Here is an 18,912-nt window from a genome sequence, read left to right as displayed (position 1 = left end):
CTGCCATGGTATAGGTTCTGTCACCTGCAGGTGGGTGGATGTCGAATCGGACCTTTGGCAGTTCTCACGCAACCGCAGCAGTGGTCGTCGGATGTTATGAGCTTCGGGTTCCCCACATGAACGTTTGTGGGCGGTGGTATGTTGAAAGCCGGAAGAGGCTTGGAGGTGGAGCAGATGGTGCGGGCGAACCAGAGGAATGTTGACCGGGACAACCGCGGAGGCTAGTGGGTGAGGGAGGATGGAGGACGAGATATAGCAGAGACCGGATTAGGCGAGGAGGCAGAAGTAGGTGAGATAAGGCAAGGATTTAGCTTAGCCACGGAACCGTGGGAGAGGGCGAGTCGTCTGGGAGCGGGAGGGAAAAGAGAAGGGGTTGCCCGGCGGCGCGCAATGCGGGGAAGAGGAGGGGAGGGCACGCTGGATTGAGACGAGACGCCGGGAGGGACGGTACTATGTAAGTAGTAGATATTTGCGGAACGCGGAGACAGCAATTGGCCAGCCAGAACGAGGACAGTGTGGAGGCGCCGCTGGTGAGGGAGAGAGAGGCACTTGGACGTCTTTGGTGTGGGACGGCGGCACGCAGGGCCTAGGCTGGCGGCGGTCTTTTTTTTTTTTTTTTTTTTCCTCTCCTTCTTCTCTCTTTCGCTGTGGTGTCAAGGATTTTGGGCGGATTAGGTCTGGCCTGAGGCGAGAGAGAAAGAATCTAGCGAACGGGGATCTGCGCTGGTGCATCCCAGTGGCCACCGTTGGTCCGTTGCCGGTCGACGACGCGATTGAGGATCACGGTGATCCAAATGTCGACGAGTCCAAAGTGCGGAGAGTCGGTGAAGAAGAGGAAGATGATGATGAAAGATGACAACTTCACCCACACTCTCTTCTTGACTTCACCCACAAACAATGCCACTGCACCTCAATCAGCGCCCCACGCAAGCCTCACCGCCTTCCTCCATGACCCTCTCCACAACATGGCGCGTGCCGTCATTGCCCGTCTTTTCCACAAATTCGCTGCCACCCGACATTCAACTGCAAGGGAAGGCATTTCACATACGTCGACTCCAAACCCTTCTGTTGCTTGACCTTCCTCGACCTTGGACCCCGGGCCCCCCTCCGCTCGCGCGCGATAAGAACAACCATTGCGACTGCAACCGCGTCGGATCCTTGGTGCCGCCCGCATGCAGCTTTACGCATCAACGGCCTCCCCGTTTGAGCGCCGGCGCCCCGAGCTAGAGAATATCGCGGGCGCCTCGCTCAGCCCTGTCGCCGCGCCTCCAACTCTGCGACTTGCAATGGCAAGCTGCCATCCGGTCTCCTCCGACCATCTCTCTATTGTCGAGCATGCCCGGAGACTTAATAGCTACTCTCAAAGACATTGACCAGCATCGGCCTTTGGTGCTGCATGCAGGATTCGAGTTGGCGTTTTGACTTTGTCTTGACTGCGTTCGGATGCGGGGTTTCGTCTGGGGCTGCCGTCCAATCGAAGACGTTCCCAAGACTCGTTCTGCTTCAACATCGAAAGAGTGCTGACTGTCGCCACCACCAAGATATTCTGGTGGGCAACCGGGAGCACGTTCCCCGTCCCTCGTCCACCTCCAGCTCACTCCCCCTGTGGCGCTCGCCAAACCATCCTTGTGCGGATGAGCTGCTGCTTCAGACTTCAGCACCTTCTTCAACAACTGGACCCTCTTTTGCTGTGCCGCCCACCAGACCAGACGCCAGTGTCGTCCAGGCACGGAACAAAGGGGCGCTGCGACCAGCCACTTGTCCGGCTAATCCTTGCCGTCTTGTGCGTCGTTTTGCTGCTTCAATGCCATTGTGCTCCCTAGGAGTAGCTGCGTCTACCATCGAGTAGCTCCGCCTGCAAACGTCGCCCCTGCGCAAATCTCGTCAAGACTGCAGACCCCCACTGTACTCGCCACAATCTCATTTCAATTCTTTTCCATCGTCGTCGACGCAAATTTTTCTGTTTCCTAATTTCTACCCATCGTCATCAACACGACGTTTTCTGCTACCCTTCGTGCTTGCATGCCATTGCCGAGCTTCTCATCCTCGATGCCCGGCGTGCCCCGATGTCCCGTCCGCCCTGCCGCGATGCCGTTCTTCCACTTGGTTGGATCCGCCTTGCCGCATCGGGGGCGGCTCTCCTGAGCCTCCGGCCAGCACCACCGCTTTGGACGGTCTGGATCGAAGGGTGGTGGATATCGAATGTTTGGCAGATCAACCGTCTTGGCTTCACGGCCAAACGTCACCCTCGACTGATTGGACTGGTAGCTATGATGCATGGCTTCAGGCACTAGGCCAAGTGCCTCTCGTCGGCGCCAGTTACGAAATCATCACCGCAAAAGGCCTCGTCTCCATTCGATGCATGCCTCTCACGCATCGAAGAGCGCTGCACATAAGCTTGAAGACCATGTCATTGGCCTTGGCCGGGGTAATCCACACCAACCTCGCCCACGCACAGCCATTGTCGTCAACCGTTCGACGGCAGCGGGCGGGGTCGGCCCGGGGTTCAATGTGGCCTTGCAACTCCATCCTCGTCGTCGCAAGCATTGGCCATTCAGAAATGGAGAAAAAGAGACAATTTGCCCTCATGCCATACCATGGCTTCAGAGGCCCACTCTACACCCATTCCGCCTCTGCCAACGAGGCATGGGCTGCCCCTTTGCTTCGCTACCCCTACCTTCCGCACTCGGATTGCCGTTGCCAGAAATTCACACACGGGCTGGCCTGGGGTAAACTTTGTCGACGCACGGCGCCACTATTGCCAATCAGGAATGTCTGCTGGTCTGCACGAGAGATATTGTACTCCTACGTTCCTCGTCGTCTCCAGGGATATCTCTCAGGAGAGCCTGTCAAACTTCGCTTTTCTCAGCATGGTGTTTACCGCTGACAGCCTCAGATCGAGACATGGTTCACCGACACGCGTCTATCAGCCGCCTCCCCGTCTGCGCATCCCTCCGCGGAGAGGGCCTGAATTTACGCATCCCTCCCCATGTGAAGGCTGCCAGTCACCAAAAGAGACCCGCTTATCGGCGGGGATGCAGGAGGAGGAGCGCCTGCCCTGTTGAAATGCGTTCTATAAAGACTGGATCACTGGCAGCGCCTGCAACTAGGGCCCTTTGCGGTAGAGCTCCATGCCGTTTCGCAGACCAAGTAGGGAATCAGACAGGGGCCCCGTCCCGTCCCGTCCATCCGCGAGGCGCCGCGAGCAATCATAGCCTCGGATGAATTGCTTTGACCGGAAGGCCCAGGCCTTGCAGAGGTAGGAGTAAGACGCTGCAGCTGGGTGTTGGAAACTGTTCCTCTTTGCAAAATTTCCCTCACTAAATGTTTTCTTAGGTAACAACGCAAGGGAGGAGGCTTTTTCTACCCCGCCTCGTGCCGCTTGCAGCGCTTGCCCGCGTAGCTGGATACGTCGCGCCGCAACTTGGCGAGCTACGTTTCACGTTTGTCCGGGTACGGGAGGGTTCCAACAAGCTTCGATTCTCTACCTTTGTTCCTGAATCGCAGCCTCCTTCACCGCCCAGCTTTACCTTTCAACTGACTTTGCTTGTCCAAACCCGCCGCTTGGAACAACGAGCCGCACACCTGGCCGTCAAGCCTTGTCATCGTGTATCCTGCATCCTCATCGGCGCCAAGTCGGCAACTGGGGGCCAATCGATAACCCAGATGCGGCGCTGCCATCGCCCTGCAACGCGCTGAGATGAGCATCCACTGCAGCCCATGGCCTGTCGTACGAGACTTCTTCAGGGCCCGGAAACTGTTGTCATTGACGCCACAGCCCACCTTTGACGACATGGCCGAGGAAGGCCAACGGGCGACCGGAGCCTTGCGTACCTAGGTCCGTGGTGTGGTGAATGTCTTCGATATCCACGTAACCGCTGACACCAATGCCTACCAGCAGCTGTATAACACGGCTCGTTGCAGCAGGGCATGCGCTGTGCAATGTGGGATCGCAGCTTCCATTGGCCCTGTCAGGCTTAGCCGAGGACGCTCATGAAATTGAAACTGCTTGTACCTTTCACCATCATGCAGCCGGCCTCGCAAGCGACGCCTTTCGCCAAGCATCCCGAAATAATATACTTTTGCGCTTCCCAAGACGCGTCCAGCAACGAAAAGACGCGCGCTCCGGTTATCCGCCATCCCAGCGCGTGGGGTGGATGCGGGTCATCCGTGGACCCGCTCCGCTGTCTACATGCAGTAGGAAATCCTTTGCCTAGGCTGTGGTGAACATGTACCCACACGTCACGGCACAGGTAACACCAGCATCCCAGCCTGCCTGTCTGCCTGCTCGCCACCACCACTGTTATCTCGTTGCGCCATCTCCACGGCTCAGATCTGAGGCCAGCGATGCTGTATCTCGCACGAGTTCTAGACTCACCAACCACTGCGACAGCGAGAGGTTGGGGGATCAACTCCTTCCTATTCTACTCCTATCAACGGCTATACAACTACGTCATGAGCCATCCAGCCTGGGCGCTGATGGTCCTTCAAGAGACGCCCGACAGGTATCTCGTATCCTAGGTATGTAATGTACCTTGTTGCGTCTAGCCGCCCTTCATCTCCGTCCACCAGCCTCTCTGCACTGCAGCGCGTGGCAAGTGCAGCTGCGCGATCTCCACAGTGGTCCGTCCCAAGCAAGCACACTTCGCCATGCCATGCCATGCCATGCTCTGCCATTTCCCGCCGTCTGCTGTGTGCGTTGTACACTGTCATGGGGGGTTTTGAACGCACAAGAAGCGCATCACTATCCCACGTCTCAATCTAAAGCCGAGCCATTATCGCGGTTTCTCGAATGAGCACGGAAACAAGAGGCGCGTTGTCGTCCGCCGCACTGTCTGCGTCTTCTCGTAGCCGCCGGTCTGCGAGTATCCCACTCTTTAAACTCAACACCAAGGTCGGCTGCATGTTGCATCTCCAACGTATCTCCGAGGCAGCCAGGCCATTAACCCGACTTTCGCCGCGCCCGCATCAAGCTCGGCGGCGCGCTTGCAAGCCACGGCCCTGAACGGCGTCCGTCATTCGGAAGAATGTGCAGTGACGTGGCTGCAGTCTGATCCTCCGCCGGTGGAAGGTAGGTAGGGTAAGTTGGGAGGTTGGAACAATGTTTACGCGCAAACTCGTCGACGTCCACCGAGACAAGACATGGTGGCTGGCTGTTCTTCTTCCTCTGGCTTGACTAGCCTTGCCACGGCTGGCCAAAGCCCCCACGTGGTAGGTGACTGAATCTGCTGTCTGCTTCGTCTGAGACAATTGGCGGCATTGACGGCCGCACGTCCTCTGGCAAAACGGAGTTGTTGTTGTGACGCACATTTTCTTTTCCCGCTGCGTCGCAATGTCTTGAATCGGACTCTGGCCAAGGGCTCATGCGGCTTTTGATCTGTTTCGTTCAAATCGCTTGCAAGTAAATTTTCGATTCCTTTCCATTCACATGCCCGATGGGATGCTGCCTGCCAGCGACATTGGTACCACCCTTTTTCGTCAAGGAGTGTCCGTTTTCTCCCCGCAGCCTGGCGGACGAGTCATTGCGATCTTTCTGCAATTGGGCAACAGCTGTGTATGCGCAGGCCAACTAGTATTGCTCATCCTGCAAGCAGGTCACCTTGGCTTTCGTCGAGCTGCCTGTTTGGGGCTGATAGAGCAGAGGGCAAACAAACAGCAAGCAGAGTGCTGGCCCTGGTAGGTATTTAAAAGGCACAATGCCTCAGTCGGGCGTAGAGGTAGGTGGGCGCAAAGAACTGGCGCTCGGCAAAGGTCGCGCCAGGCAGCCGTAAACGCAATCTCTTATAACTTGAAGTCCCTTTTCTCTCAATTCTCTCTCAAAATATCAAGAGAAAGGAGCATGGAGCTGGCAAAATCTTTCCGTGGGGCTCGTTCTCTTGCTGCAGTTGAGATTGAAGATGGAAGAAAATGCTTTTCAAAATGTCCACAACCTGAGGCTGCTTTCTGTTCATGGTTTGCTTTGTTTGTATAGTGCTGCTGCTACTCCTGCTCTGGTTCGGTCTTCCCGCCTTCCTCCTGCTGCCAGGTCGGAAAAACTGCGTGTTGCGCCGGCACGCTGGTCTACATTTCGCCTCTCGACTTGCTGCCTTGAACATCTACGACAGCAGCTTGCAACCTCACGACCTTGCAAGTCTACGACTGCAGTTTTCCGTCCCGCTTCCGTCAACCTCACACCTTCATCGCTCGTCATCTCTTCTGCTCCCATACCTCTCGCTCCCCCAAAACGTTCGGTCACGACCATGGCCACCCCACCAGATGCTGGAGGTTACCAGCAAGATCACCAGTATATACGCACACTGGATGAAGGAAGGGGAAGTCAGCGCCGCCGCGGCATCTGGGTTGGGGACGTGGCTGTTGAGAGCCCAGACACGTTGCGCTCAGTCCTGGAAGTGAATAACGGGCCACTGTTGCTGTTGAACGGCATTGAGAGTTTGCTACAGAGGAACAGGCTGCTCGAAATGACCTTGAGGCACACGAAGAAGGAGCTCGCTGACCTCAAGGCGAAAGACAGTGCATCGGGCATCTCAGCGCAACCGCTGCCGCAGGCGCAGCAAGAATCGCGTGTCTCCACCACAGCACCCATTGGCTCCGACGCTTCTGACTTGCCCTTGCTCGCACCTTTGGACTCTCTCGTGCGGCCGCGTAAGGAGCACTTGTCGACGCAATCGCACCATCATGAGGCCCCGTCACAGCCTTCAGCACTACCTACACAAGATGAGCCAGCTCCTGGGTCTGAGCATCATATACGACCTTCGTTCGACGTAATCTCTCCTGAGCCGTTCCGATTCACCAACCCCGAGTCTCCCTGCATCAACTCTACCCAGAAGGCCTTTGGCACACCTCGGAGTCAGACACCTCAGTCACAAGATAAGCCTCAGAGCGACAGCTTTCCCACGGGAAAATTCACTTTCCACTTGCCGATGCACCCGAGCCCATTGCGCAAGGCTGTGACTCAGGATGAAGGCACAGTAGGGAGAGGCACGTTAGGGAAGGACACCATCGAAGACGACACGGTTGGTAAAGAAATGCACTGCGGAGACGTATCACCACAGACGGAAACAGCCCCCAGCGGCGCTTCAGACATAGAGTCCGCTTGCCACGACATCCTTCAAGAAGATGCGAGCGGCGAGTCTCTTACCGAATTCCAGCAACTTTTCGCCTTCCCCGACCCTGCCATGTTCTCCGGTAACCCGTCCACCTTCCACGTTTTTGACACTCAAGTTCTGCTCAAATTCGCGATGGACGGTGCCAGCTTCCCTACCAGGGCTGATCGATACGAATATTTGATGTCTCGCCTTGAGGGGGACGCGCTGCAGGTGGCACGCCAGATCGCCGGCAACTGGGCAAAGGACCGTAAGAGTCTGGATTCGGGCGTGGCAGAAGAACCCTGGATGGTAATCATGACAGTTCTGTCTGCGGCATATGGCCGCCCGCCGTCACCGAGTCCTGAAGGAATGGACGACAGCTCGGAGGACTGGGGTACTACTGATGAGTCCCTGCACAACGATGAGCTTCGCCCCAAGCCGGAGGTGTTCACGTCAGAACCATATATCCTTACCGAGGAAGAGGCTTGGGCTGCGGCGGAGAAGATGGCGGGGAGACAATTGGGCCATGATTGATTGTTGCTTTAGTCATGTAAGATGCAAGAACAGTTGGCTTTTTCAACCACGGGTGCGAATTGGGGACCAAAAGATCCAGTTCTTGGCGACAACAACGCGTCCCTGGCTGTCGCGAGCGCGGACCGCAACAGGAACAAGACAAAAAACCTCGATATCATCTTCCATTGCACCCACGAATGCATTGACAACGGTCACACCCAAGTGGACTACGTCTAGACTGTACTTCCCCTTACCCATAGAAAAGTTTCCAATAGAAAGATATCACTTTCACATAGTTCCGACAGACATCCGTGCATGTAGCCTACCTGCGAGCCTGCTCTTGTCGAAAAGCGGCGCGCACCGAAAATGGTCCTTGTGAATGCCCAGCTGCCTGGCGTAGACGCGCACCTAAATCGATCAACGTAGCCTGGAAATTATGAATCACTTAACGCCAAACTTGTTTGTACAATTGCCATCGACAAGTGTTCCTCCTAAGCAACGCCATCTTTCCTCCTTGGAGCGATGAATCCCAGTAATACCTCCTTTGCTTTCGTCACTGCCGGAGTCCACAAGTTGCCCTTCTTCCCAAAACCCCTTCTCTGGATCATCTTTCCATGGATAGGCCTTTCCAAAAAACTCAAACCGAAAGCTTCGAAAGCTCTTTCTTACAAGACCAACTTTTCCCGTTATCGACTTTCAGAAACCAAAAATGAAAATCGGACTTCCGTTTGAGCCATGCTCCCTTCCAAGATGTGAGTATCTTAGCGCACCGGCGGGCGCATGGAGTGTGGATTGTTGAGTGTACATCATCTCGTCATCGCTGTTACCATGGTTCACAACTTTGTCCCCAATTCTAAATTTCCGATTTAAATTCACCTTGGTTTCCGCTCCACTTCTTGCGAGTAAACAACTTCATCTTCCTCTATTTGTTGCAAGTGTCTCGACTATTCCAACCCGCGCTATGGAAACCCAAGGCGATGACATCGGACGGCACAGAAGCTTGGAGCGACATGCTCAGCCAGAGCCTGACCCCGACCAAAACGCGACCGATGGCCTCAGTCCTGATCTGACTGAGCTAGGGTTGCGTTCGGGGGAACAGGACCCCGAGGATCTCGATAGTAAGTGCAAAGCCAGTTGCCAAAGGTTCGTTCGAAGCATGACGGCTAATGCAAGACACCTCTTGTCGCTATCATCACAGACTTGCAGAGCTCTACTGAGTCCTTTGAGAACTTGGAGGTGTCAGAAGACGAGTCCGAATGGGAAGACATTGCGTTGGAGAGCGAGAACAATGCCGACTTTTTGGGAACACCCCTCCCGGCCACAAGCCCTCTGGATGGCTCGTACTCCCTCCCTGAGCAGGCGTGCGCAGGAAGCACCGATGAACCAACATATCCAGAGGAATCATCGGAAGCTTGCAGTTTCAAGTCTGGAAAGGCCAAAGTCGTCAAGATTGTCGCATCAGGAAAAGCCAAGCTCGTTGAGGTCCCACGTCGGCTATGGCTGCCGTCTCACCACGAGAGGGAAGAATCTGGCACTGAAAGTGACGGGGGCGAGCAGCTCACTCACTCCGCGACTGAGGACGAAGATGACGACGACGAAGAAGAAGAAGAAGACGAATACGACTACGAAAATGGCGACGACTGGAAGCCCTTTCCGCCCCCATTTCCCGAGGTCCTGCATTTACCGCGGATGAAAAGCATGGCAGAGGAGGCTGAGGAAGCCGCATCGGCAGAATGGGAAGAGATGCGGAAGAGGGCGGCCGACTTCTCTCGCAGATGTCGTGGAAAGAGACAGGCGCTGAGGGTTGCCACTGTGCCCAAAGGCACTCCGATGCCTCATGGAACTTGGTACACGAAGATTTGAGTATTATCAAGGCATTGTATTGTAGCGAATTTCCCCTGATACCCCATTGAGTTGTAGAAATAGGTATATTACTTGTGAATCTGACCCCTTTCCTGCTCTCACAAGACGCAACCTCTTGGATCCTAAAAGAGGTACCTGGACGAGTCTTCTGGCTGGATAAAGTGGATACGACTATGTATGTGAGCTGCGGAGGTCCCTCTGCTTCCAAGTCTTCTTCCTTTCTTTTTGGCTGGAATCAACCAAAGCGTAGGCGCAAAGTGTTTAATGGCAGCCATCCCCATCGACGTGTAATCGAAGCAATGTTCACCCATTTGACTCGGCACGGTAAGACCGTACGTCGTTACAGAAGAAGAGACACATATGGGCACAGGAAGAATAGCAGCGGGAGAAGCAGAGAGGTCTGCGATCAGTTGCGATTATTTACCCACACAGACGTACTAGCAAGCAGAGATCCTTGCGAATGAGAATTTTGCATTTCCATTCGACTTGTCACGTAAATAGAAGCCCCTCAACAAATTCCAGAACATTTGCTTCAATGTGTTCTCACGTGCTAGTTATTTGTGGATTTTTGCGGTCGAGGAAACAAGTTTGCCGGCTGCCGCAGCGAGCAAGGTGGCAGTGGAGATAGTGATTGCGAGATCGCGTGGCTTTTGATTTCGTCAGGCTATTCCGCGTGTATATCATGGCGATGGAGATCTCATGGCCCTGAAAGAAACAACAACGCACTCCTTTCTCTTGCGCTTCTTTCCCATGACTTTCGAATGATGCGAGAAATTCGACGACTCTTGCTCTTCTGATCCGTTCCCCAATCAAACATGAAGACCAAACAAAGCAACCAACACCCCAAAGATCCTCTAAGCAGCGGCTTCGACGCCGCGGCCCTTCGCAGACGCCAATATCGCCCACACGGCGCGGACGCCCTGCCAAAGAAGCTCAAAGCGCAGCGCCGGGCTCAGGGCGAAAAGCGTAGCGGCTGGAGAGGAAGAAGAAGAAACAGAAGAAGAGAACTCGTGGGCGCGTGGTAATCGTGAATGAGGTCGTCGCGGTTTGTTTGAGAGAGTGTGAGGAACAGCAGCGGTGCGTGTAGACGGCGCTGCCATTTTGGCTGTACCACTTGTTCTGTAGGTTGGAGCTGGGGGGTGGCGTGCAAATGTCGTTCAGTGTGGTAGGTGTCGTGTGTCTGCGAATCACGGCTCGGCGTGGCCGTGCTGAAGCAGTTGACAGCGATCGGACGGACCAATGTGGTAGCGGATCGGCTTTGCTCCAATGCAGGGCTAGAATGAATGGCTTGGTGGTGGGCGTCGTGGTGCGGCGATATATTCGCAGAAAAGGTGTCCCAGAGATTCAGGCCAACCTCTTACTCAGTCCTGCTCGTCCAAACAGCCATTCGACTGATATGTTTGCTTGCGCTCAAGCCTGATTGGGAACTGGAAGTAGATGTTCCAGGGCTCGATGAGCTCCTTTTCCGGCGTGGGGAGGGCGAGCAGACCGCGGAATTCGACCGGGTCCTTTGCTGCTGTATGTTGCCTGGGCTGCTTCTCGTCGACGAATGATGATAAAGGTTGAGCAGACGAGGACATTGACTTCTTGTCATCTGATGGAGCTCCGCCATGTTGATTGGAGCTCCGCGGGCGACGCTCGAAGACGGAGAAGTCGGTGATGCAAACAGGCAGGCCGACGAATTGGGAGGCGAGGAATGCGGTCATGTTTGCTGTGGATGGAATGGATGGGAGTTGAACTCGCGTGGTTACCGGGTAGTAGAGGCAGGTAATTGGTGGTTTGGGCAACGCAAGGGAGGAGGAGGAATGTAAAATAGTCGCGGAGACGGCAATGTCAATGGATGATGGTAGACAAAGATGAGTGATACTTTTCGCCGCAAACGGGACTCGGCCATGCCCTTTTCAACGCCCATCTCACTACACTCAAACCTGCTGCTGCGCACAAGGAAAGTCCGCCCAGACAAAGGAAATGAAGCGCCTACGCAAAACTAGGCTGATCGGTGACTGCGGCACTCCAACGTTCCCACGCGGTTTACGCGTTGTCGGTACAAGAAGAGGCCCAATGACGCATGAGTGAAGGGCTCGGCTCTTCCCATCTGACCGAGCGACGCGGTGATTGGAAGACTGCCCTGCGACGCGTAACGGACGCCTCTGCTGGCGGGCCAAACAGCCACCGCTCTGCCACATGCTCTCTGTTGCTTGCGAACTCGTTGTGGGAACTTGATCTTCTCGTGAGCCGTAAAGAAGTGGTAAGCACTGCCTCACTCCTGCCACGAATGGACGCACGGCCGCGTCCGTCGCGTAATCAATAAGGCGGTGCAAGTTGCATGCTGCTACGCGCCGTCTGCACTTTGATGATGTAGGCCTGGGGCATCTCAGCTGATGGTGCGTCAGCAAGATTATAGACGATGGGTGTTGAGTACGTACCTGCGGCGCTGCGGGATCGATTCTCGGTAGTCGGCGCCCTTCCCGTCGTTTGGATCCTTAACGTCTGATTTGTGGATCCACTTGCCTCTTTTGGGAAAGAATCGCCCCGGGTCCAACTTCAGGCGAGGTGCGAACGCGTGCCACGGCGCAAGGCTGCATGGCTTGCAGGTCGGTCTGCCAAGCTCTTATTGGGTTCGAGTAATATCAGCTGTCTTGAGGCGGATTGAAGACAATGGAACGCGATGATATGTATACCAAGTACTCAGAAGCGTATTGTGCAATTGATGAAAGATGTGATCGGTTGTAGGAGTCATTGAGACTCCCAAGAAAAGGATGGGAAACAAGGGTGACAGAATCGACCATACAAGGTAGACAACATGGGACTCGAAGTGACTTTAATTGAGGCTCTGTTTCCAGCGTCTATTGCACACCCAGACCAATCAATCTTGCCTTTTTTGTCCATCTTGAATGAACGCTCATCATAATGACTTGGACATAAGAAAGAAAGAGACAAAAGAAAAGAAGCATTGAATCGTACACTCCTCCCAGTTACTTGGTTCCATTCTTGGCCTTGGCGAGGGCCTCTTCCATGGTTTGTTCGAGCTTTTGTAAAGCCTCTTCACAGATCTGGTAATGGATGACAGTCCTTGGGCCCCACGTTTGGATGCCATTTGCTTTCGCGAGCTTTATGTATTCAGCCGGGTCGACGCCGGCTGCCTTGAGGTCCAACCAGACCATGTTAGTCTCTGTAGGAGCGGATAGTTTGCCGCCCAGCCTCTCCCATGAAGCGGCGATCCTCTTTGCTTTTTGATGTGTCTCTTGAAGTCTGCCTCCCAGGAAAGTCTCTTCGACAGCTGTCCTTGCCGCGGCGGAAAGAATACCAGCCATGCGAATACCACCGCCAATCGACTTGCGGATCCATCTTGAGCGCTTGACGAAAGTCTTTGAGCCGATAATAATACTTCCAATGGGAGCACCCAGTCCTTTGCTGAAGCACAGCTGCACAGTGTCAAAGCAATCGCAAAAGTCCTTGATGGATCCAGCTCCAGCGGCAACCGCTTCCCAGAGCCTGGCGCCGTCCAGGTGCATGATGATGCCATGCTCGTGCGCCCAAGTGCTGATTCTTCTGACCTCCTCCAGTGGCATGATTGTACCGCCCAGTGTGTTCTCCAAGCTGATCAATTTGGTCGGACATGCGTGGATGTCGTCGCTCAGGACGGCATGCGCCTTGACATCTTCCAATGTCAAATGGTGTCCGTTGGCTGGCACGACACCAGTCACCTGGGCGCCACAGAGACTGGCGACGCCACCAGCTTCGGCCGTCAAAATGTGCCCACGGTGGTCGCACAAAACCGCGTGAGGTGGTCCGGCCAGGTGCGCGCGGATCGCAACTTGGTTTCCCATGGTACCACTCATGACGAGAAGGCCTTCCTCCTTGCCGGTCATATTGGCAATCCATTCTTGTAGAGCATTGGTTGTTGGGTCCTCTTGGTAGACGTCGTCGAGGAGTGTGGTCGCGGTGATGGCTGTGAGCATTGCAGCAGTGGGGGTCGTAATGGTGTCGGAGCGAAAGTCGAAGGCCGCAGAGCCAGGTGTTGCCCAGTGGTCGACAGTTCCATTGGCATGGCCATTAGTCAAATGCGACGCGGTGTCCTCCAGCTTTTTCGCTGACGGTCCAGGGTAGAAGCTGTGGAAAGGAGTGTTGCCTGTCATTGTTCGTGTTTGGGTAGTGAAGCGATTGGTGGCTCTGAGGAATTGGGAGGAGAGTCGTGGTGACTTTGAGAGGGATGGGAGGGAATTCTTAATGAAGGCGAGGGATTGGGGCGGTTTCATGGGGCGAGAATATAGTAGAGGAGCGTAGAAAGGAAAGTATGACTGTAGGGCGAAATATAGGCCGTCTTTTTCCGCTCTGGTCGCGTAAAGGGCGTAGGAGATGCGCTATCGACAAGTGGCAGGGATCATGGAGCTTTGACCGACAGCGGAGATTTTGCACGGGCCACTCAGCTTCTTCCTCCTACGCGCCAAAGTTAACCTCTCTCCCAGTCTTATCATCAGCTGTCCAACCAACCTTTACGAATCAGCATAGCAGAGGAACTATACTTGCTTCCCGTACCGAGCCCTCTTGCAGCTCGGTTTGATCTTGCCATCGACCGACTCAGGATACTCTCCAAACCGAGAACCGAGCCGTACTTCCGATTCTATTACCCTACGCTTGCCACGAAAAGTCAGGGAAAAGAAGCCGATGCGCGGAGAAGCAAGTTACCCGTACGTAAAAGCAGTCACTCCATCTCTCGCAGTCTCGGCCAGAGCTCCGGTCTCAACTCATTTCAACAATACGGTTGTGCACAAGCACGTGGAAAAATTGAAATTCGATTGCAAGAAATCGATCAAGAGAATGGATGCACATTGCCATGCTATGCTTGATGCAGACAGACATTTACAAAATTCCCAAGAAAACCAACATCACTCTGCAACCGTCATTCGTCCTTCGTCAGGCAATCCCGTCGCTTAGAAAGAGAGGGTGGCACCGGCGGTACCGACAACGGCAGACTTGACCTTGCCGGAGCCCAGAAGGGTGTAGTCGTAGCCAAGGTCAGACTTGCTCATGCTGCCCTCCTCAGCCTGGTTCTCGCCGCTGCCGTAGTCGTTGTCGTTAACGGTGGCGTATCCGCTGTCAGTGGAGTAGATGGGCTTCTTCAGGCCAGAGAAGACGTTGGACTCGACGAGGAGCTGGGCACTATCATGGAATCAGCAATCTGTAAGTTTTGCCAAGAAAGTTCTCCTGCTTACCCGTCACGGGTGTTGATTCCGTCGTTGCAGTCCTCAAAGTAGCTGTTGATGATGTGGCCAGTTCCGAAGCGGTACGAGGGCATACGCGAGTTGATGTTCTTCCAGTAGTTGTTGGCGTAGGTGACGGTCAAGTGGCCCTTGTCCTCGTCGCCGTTGGAGTCAGAGTGACCGACAAGAGACGCCTTCCAGTGGTCGTGGAGGTAAGTGTTGGAGATGGTCACGTAGTCGCAGGCGTGGGTAACGTCAAGGAGACCGTCGTAGTAGTCCTTGTCGTGGTCCCTGTTGGAAGAAAGATCGCAGTGGTCGACCTGCCGCCGGTTAGTCATTTTCAGGGGTCACCTCTCCACCAAAGCTTCTACGCACCCAGACGTTGGACGAGTCCTGGATACCAATGGCGTCACCGTTCTCGGCAAGAACCTCCTTGATCGTAAGGTTACGGATGATGACGTTCTTCTGGCCCTTGACGTAGAGGGCAACGTTGTTCAGGATGGCCTTGGAGTCCTTTCCAACAATGGTCTTGTTGGAGGTGACCTTGACCTGGGCACCGCCCTTGATGGTTCCGCTGACAACAATGACCTGGGCATCGTCGGCAGTGGCGGCCTTGGTGAAGCTGGCCAAGTCGGAGACAGTGGTGGTGGTACCGCCCTTGCCACCAGTGGTGCCGCCGTTCAAGGTGGCGAAACCGACAGACGGGCCATCAGTGATGGCGGCACGCTTGGCGAGGACGTTGGACTTCTCGTTGTTGGTCTTGGTGGGCGCAGCCAGGGCCAGCTGGCTGAAGAGAGAGAGGGCAAAGGTTGCAAGAGCTGCGGTCTTCATGGTGATAGTGAGCTCTGCTCAACTGTTGGAAAGAGGGAATGAGAGAAAGAAGGACTGGATGGTGAATGAAGTTTCAAGGCAGACGATGGAATACATTTATATGGAGGTATTCGTCTACCACGACCTACTACTCCTAGTTGGACAACGACGGAGACGATTTCTCCACCAGAGCAACACCCGTTCCTGGCCCTTCATCTCCGGGAGCGACTGAATCGCTCGGCATGACCCAAGCGAATGTGGCAGCTGCCAACTGGGCTGCAGGAGACGATGGGGGGCATGTGGTCTGGAAGCCATGAAACAGGGCTGACGTTTCGCAGACTGGCAAAAGCGCGGCTACGGACAGCAGACGAAGCAGGCGTCCGAACGAAGCAGGACGGTGGGGTCTGTATACATCGGGAAAATGTGGATCGATTCCGCGAAGTTGATTGATCCATTTCCACCATCCAGACTCGACGCAGACAGAGCAATGTCTTGGCTCCCACGGACCACGTCGATATGCAGTAAGAGGAGGCTTGGCGGTCCCGCTCGCTACGCCAATTGAAACGCCAAGCAATGCGCCCCTTTGCGCTCCCTTTTGCTGGGCATGTTTGCTTCTGCTTCAAAGTTTTGTTCTTCTTTGCCTCTCTCGGCCTCCCAGGGGCTCAGGCCAAGCTTCACCACCATCCGTTCAAGCTCATCCCAAGCCTTTTCCGTGACTCGCATACACTTCAAGAAACCCGGACTATGGTATTTTCAGGCAACTTCCACTCAGGCACTCTCCGACCGACACCAGAACGACTCATGACAGGAGGCAGCACCAGATCTGGGAACCGATCAGACGGTAAGTCGAGTCGTACAGACGCCACCGTTTGTGTCGTTACCACGGGCCGAACACGCGTCGCAGGCCACCGACGTGTGAAATCTTCCATCCACGACTATTTCCGGGCTCTTTCCGGGACTGCAGCCGAAGATGAGATGGCACTTCCTCAAATGACAGCGGAGCGCCAAGATCGACGACTGAAGACGACTCCATTCATCTAAAATTGGGCGACGGTCCTGAAACTGCTGCTGTGGAAAAAAAGAATCTCGTGTTGTTCAGCCTACGCGATCATCCGCCCGCCCACACGCCAAAAGACTTGACAGATCCCGCGGGAGATCCGACTGATTTGCCGGCGGTCCGTTGTGCCTCTGCGCACTCGTTGCTCTGACCGAATGATGACATCGCTACTGCTGAGCTGAGCACCTCGCCTGGCGGAACCGCATGACTTTGCTCGAGTTCAGGCGGGAGAAGACATCCACACTATCCAAGCGAGAGTCTGGGCAGCGTGATGAAAACGGAACTGCAAGATGGACATCCGAAAGACCTCGGTTTATTTCACGGGAGCTTCCCCGCAGATGCACCGCATTCAAGGAGTGCGGTCAGGAGCATTCATCAACACTGGTCTGGAAACATTGCTTAACAGTTCTGCAACAACAGATTCACACACACAAAAGTAGGCTGCGTATTCAAGGGGTTGGAGGTGTGACCAGCACTTGTGGACCAACTGCAGGTGATTCACCGCCGATGTTCCCCTTGATGAGGCTGTGTAAACGCACGGGGCAATATCCTGACTTTCGGTATGGACGTCACAACGGCCCTCAGTACAATGCATAAAGTTGCTCAAGTCCAGGTGCTTGGAGAACGAGGATCGAATTTCTTTCAACTGAAGTATTCTTTACCAGGCGCCAGGAGGTGCCTGCTTCGGTATCTGCAGATGTGTCTCAAAGAAACCTGGAGAATGTCGGAAAACACTCCGACACTGTCCCCAACAACGTTTACGAATGCTCTGGAGATTTGAGCGATCTGGACCTGGTCTGAACATTGTCCAAAGACTTTCTCCAAGATATCGCGTTTGCTTCTTTCGAACTCTTCGCACTCTGCATTTCGCGATATTTGACGAGAAACTAACGAAGCTGAGTCAATCTGCGTCTATCGTTGCCCGTCAAACTCCAGAACCATTTCAAAAACCTCTGCACTAAGCTGTCGGCGGGAGAATGCAAGCTACGGACTGTGCTAAGTCACACCGAAACGTCTCCATTCTCAAGGTGTGCAAGAGAGTTGTGCAAGCGAGTTGTGCAAGCGTGGTTATGATTCTTGTCTTCAGACAACGACACCCTTTCCGCCTCTGTCAGTCTTTCTGGGCCCTCACCTTCCGGGAATGGAGCGTATTTATCGATGAGATAATACAAGTCATCGAAGGCGCTATCATCCTGTTAGATGTGTATCAGGATATCAGGCTGGTCAACTCACGTCTGTCGAATTGCTTGCCCTCCGATCCCGTGGTTCACAGAATAGATGATGTTGTAGTAGACGCTGTACATCCGGTTTCGATCGTCCCAATGGTCCGCAGGCTCGCTTGAAAGACTCGGTTTTCCGAAACACTCTTGCAGGTACGTCTCCGTGTACACCGGTCTGTGGATTTTGTTGTAATCGCACCTCCAGTCAGCGATTTCCATCTCGTTGTGGCCGTAATACGCTGAGGCATCAAAGATGTAGACTTCGCCTGTCTCGATTGAGGTTCCGGTGTTGCCCTCCCAAAGATTGGCGTGGATCAAACATGGCTTAACGCTTCGACCCTCTGCCTCCAGAGCTCCTATGAGCTTTGGAATGACTGACTCGAACGTCCTTTGCTCCAGGATGTCGAGCCTCTCCCAGTATCCATTGGCTTTGAAATCGAGATCGGTAACGTGCTTCAACAACTTCCGGAAGAACTCCGTCCAGCTGCTCTCCCACGAAACAGCTTGAGCGGTGCGGCCCTGACAGGTTGGAACGTGAAATCCAAACTTGCCGGTGGGGGAGACGCTCTTCTCGTGAAGTTCTGCCAGCTTCGGACAAAGCTTGTCTGGATTCGGCATGCGATCTCGCATCTGGATGAAATGTGCTAGGAAGAAATACTTCTCCTCGCTCCTGAATTTGCCCCACGAATGCGGCTTCGGAACAAAGTCTGGACTCGTTTTGTACAGCTCAGACATTGCGGCAAACTCGCCTTCCATTAGGAGACGGCCGTTGTCGCCTGCAGCTGTCTTCATCTTGTACTGTTCCTGCACTCCTCCTGGGAGCTCAAGGATCAGACGGGCTGATGAGCTCCAAGCTGCTTTTCCAAACCGATTGGCTGAAATGACTCTGGTTCCTGGTGGGAATTTCGCCAGCACATTGTCATCAACTGAGACGCCTTCAAACTCCCTCTCTCTTGCAACGTACTCCTCGGAAATCGGTGGTGCGACAAGTGGAAGGACTGCATGCTGCGAATCCTGAAGAGTTGTTTCAACTAAGTCGCTCATATTGTGGAAAGTGGAAAAGAAATTTTGAAGGTGTGTTGCACACTTTCTGTACACATTGGATTCTATGTACTCACTTTGGTCTTGATTCTCAGTCGATGCTACCCCGCAATCAAACG

At 54.3% G+C, this 18,912-nt stretch overlaps 9 protein-coding genes across 9 annotated transcripts; 4 read left to right on the top strand and 5 right to left on the bottom strand.

The window, feature by feature from the left end:
- Positions 1-703: 703 nt before the first annotated feature.
- BKA78DRAFT_377298 (uncharacterized protein) lies at positions 704-1,389 on the bottom strand (the record flags this gene model as incomplete). Its single annotated transcript, XM_066892867.1, has 2 exons — positions 938-1,389; positions 704-903 (listed from the first exon to the last, which is right to left on the bottom strand). The coding sequence occupies exons 1-2, from the start codon at positions 1,017-1,019 to the stop codon at positions 704-706; spliced, it is 282 nt and encodes a 93-aa protein (XP_066748009.1). The 5' UTR covers positions 1,020-1,389.
- A 685-nt stretch (positions 1,390-2,074) lies between these two features.
- Positions 2,075-3,217, top strand: BKA78DRAFT_80998 (uncharacterized protein). Its single transcript, XM_066893787.1, has 3 exons — positions 2,075-2,204; positions 2,269-2,848; positions 2,897-3,217. The coding sequence occupies exons 2-3, from the start codon at positions 2,363-2,365 to the stop codon at positions 2,969-2,971; spliced, it is 561 nt and encodes a 186-aa protein (XP_066748008.1). The 5' UTR covers positions 2,075-2,204; positions 2,269-2,362; the 3' UTR covers positions 2,972-3,217.
- Positions 3,218-6,239: 3,022 nt separating this feature from the next.
- On the top strand, positions 6,240-7,619 carry BKA78DRAFT_350059 (uncharacterized protein; the record flags this gene model as incomplete). The annotated part of the gene is made up of 1 exon (XM_066890916.1): positions 6,240-7,619. The coding sequence occupies one exon, from the start codon at positions 6,240-6,242 to the stop codon at positions 7,617-7,619; it is 1,380 nt and encodes a 459-aa protein (XP_066748007.1).
- Positions 7,620-8,559: 940 nt separating this feature from the next.
- On the top strand, positions 8,560-9,461 carry BKA78DRAFT_350058 (uncharacterized protein; the record flags this gene model as incomplete). Its single annotated transcript, XM_066890915.1, has 2 exons — positions 8,560-8,716; positions 8,797-9,461. 2 exons carry the CDS (start codon positions 8,560-8,562, stop codon positions 9,459-9,461), a joined length of 822 nt encoding a protein of 273 aa, XP_066748006.1.
- A 1,361-nt stretch (positions 9,462-10,822) lies between these two features.
- BKA78DRAFT_350057 (uncharacterized protein) lies at positions 10,823-11,167 on the bottom strand (the record flags this gene model as incomplete). The annotated part of the gene is made up of 1 exon (XM_066890914.1): positions 10,823-11,167. One exon carries the CDS (start codon positions 11,165-11,167, stop codon positions 10,823-10,825), a length of 345 nt encoding a protein of 114 aa, XP_066748005.1.
- Positions 11,168-12,436: 1,269 nt separating this feature from the next.
- BKA78DRAFT_278392 (l-allo-threonine aldolase) lies at positions 12,437-13,600 on the bottom strand (the record flags this gene model as incomplete). The annotated part of the gene is made up of 1 exon (XM_066885590.1): positions 12,437-13,600. One exon carries the CDS (start codon positions 13,598-13,600, stop codon positions 12,437-12,439), a length of 1,164 nt encoding a protein of 387 aa, XP_066748004.1.
- A 556-nt stretch (positions 13,601-14,156) lies between these two features.
- BKA78DRAFT_80924 (pectin lyase fold/virulence factor) lies at positions 14,157-15,772 on the bottom strand. Its single transcript, XM_066893786.1, has 3 exons — positions 15,041-15,772; positions 14,678-14,985; positions 14,157-14,624 (listed from the first exon to the last, which is right to left on the bottom strand). Exons 1-3 carry the CDS (start codon positions 15,494-15,496, stop codon positions 14,396-14,398), a joined length of 993 nt encoding a protein of 330 aa, XP_066748003.1. The 5' UTR covers positions 15,497-15,772; the 3' UTR covers positions 14,157-14,395.
- Positions 15,773-16,048: 276 nt separating this feature from the next.
- BKA78DRAFT_292718 (uncharacterized protein) lies at positions 16,049-16,516 on the top strand (the record flags this gene model as incomplete). The annotated part of the gene is made up of 1 exon (XM_066886091.1): positions 16,049-16,516. The coding sequence occupies one exon, from the start codon at positions 16,049-16,051 to the stop codon at positions 16,514-16,516; it is 468 nt and encodes a 155-aa protein (XP_066748002.1).
- A 928-nt stretch (positions 16,517-17,444) lies between these two features.
- BKA78DRAFT_350054 (Fructosamine kinase-domain-containing protein) lies at positions 17,445-18,796 on the bottom strand (the record flags this gene model as incomplete). The annotated part of the gene is made up of 3 exons (XM_066890913.1): positions 17,445-17,485; positions 17,665-17,717; positions 17,766-18,796. 3 exons carry the CDS (start codon positions 18,794-18,796, stop codon positions 17,445-17,447), a joined length of 1,125 nt encoding a protein of 374 aa, XP_066748001.1.
- Positions 18,797-18,912: the final 116 nt, after the last annotated feature.

This window comes from Phyllosticta capitalensis (assembly GCF_038381095.1).
Source record: "Phyllosticta capitalensis strain CBS 128856 chromosome Unknown BKA78scaffold_2, whole genome shotgun sequence".
NCBI classification, from domain to species: Eukaryota; Fungi; Ascomycota; class Dothideomycetes; order Botryosphaeriales; family Phyllostictaceae; genus Phyllosticta; species Phyllosticta capitalensis.
The sequence above is the reverse complement of the archived record's forward strand: the minus strand, read 5'-3'. Positions and strand labels throughout refer to the sequence as shown.

Bases quoted from the DNA above. Each gene is read 5' to 3' on its own strand.
- BKA78DRAFT_80998 (XM_066893787.1), top strand. From the start codon at position 2,363: ATGCCTCTCACGCATCGAAGAGCGCTGCACATAAGCTTGAAGACCATG. The intron at 2,849-2,896 runs GTCAAACTTCGC...TGACAGCCTCAG, and splicing joins GATATCTCTCAGGAGAGCCT to ATCGAGACATGGTTCACCGA.
- BKA78DRAFT_80924 (XM_066893786.1), bottom strand. From the start codon at position 15,496: ATGAAGACCGCAGCTCTTGCAACCTTTGCCCTCTCTCTCTTCAGCCAG. The intron at 14,986-15,040 runs GTGCGTAGAAGC...AACCGGCGGCAG, and splicing joins AGGACTCGTCCAACGTCTGG to GTCGACCACTGCGATCTTTC. The intron at 14,625-14,677 runs GTAAGCAGGAGA...ATTCCATGATAG, and splicing joins GGAATCAACACCCGTGACGG to TGCCCAGCTCCTCGTCGAGT.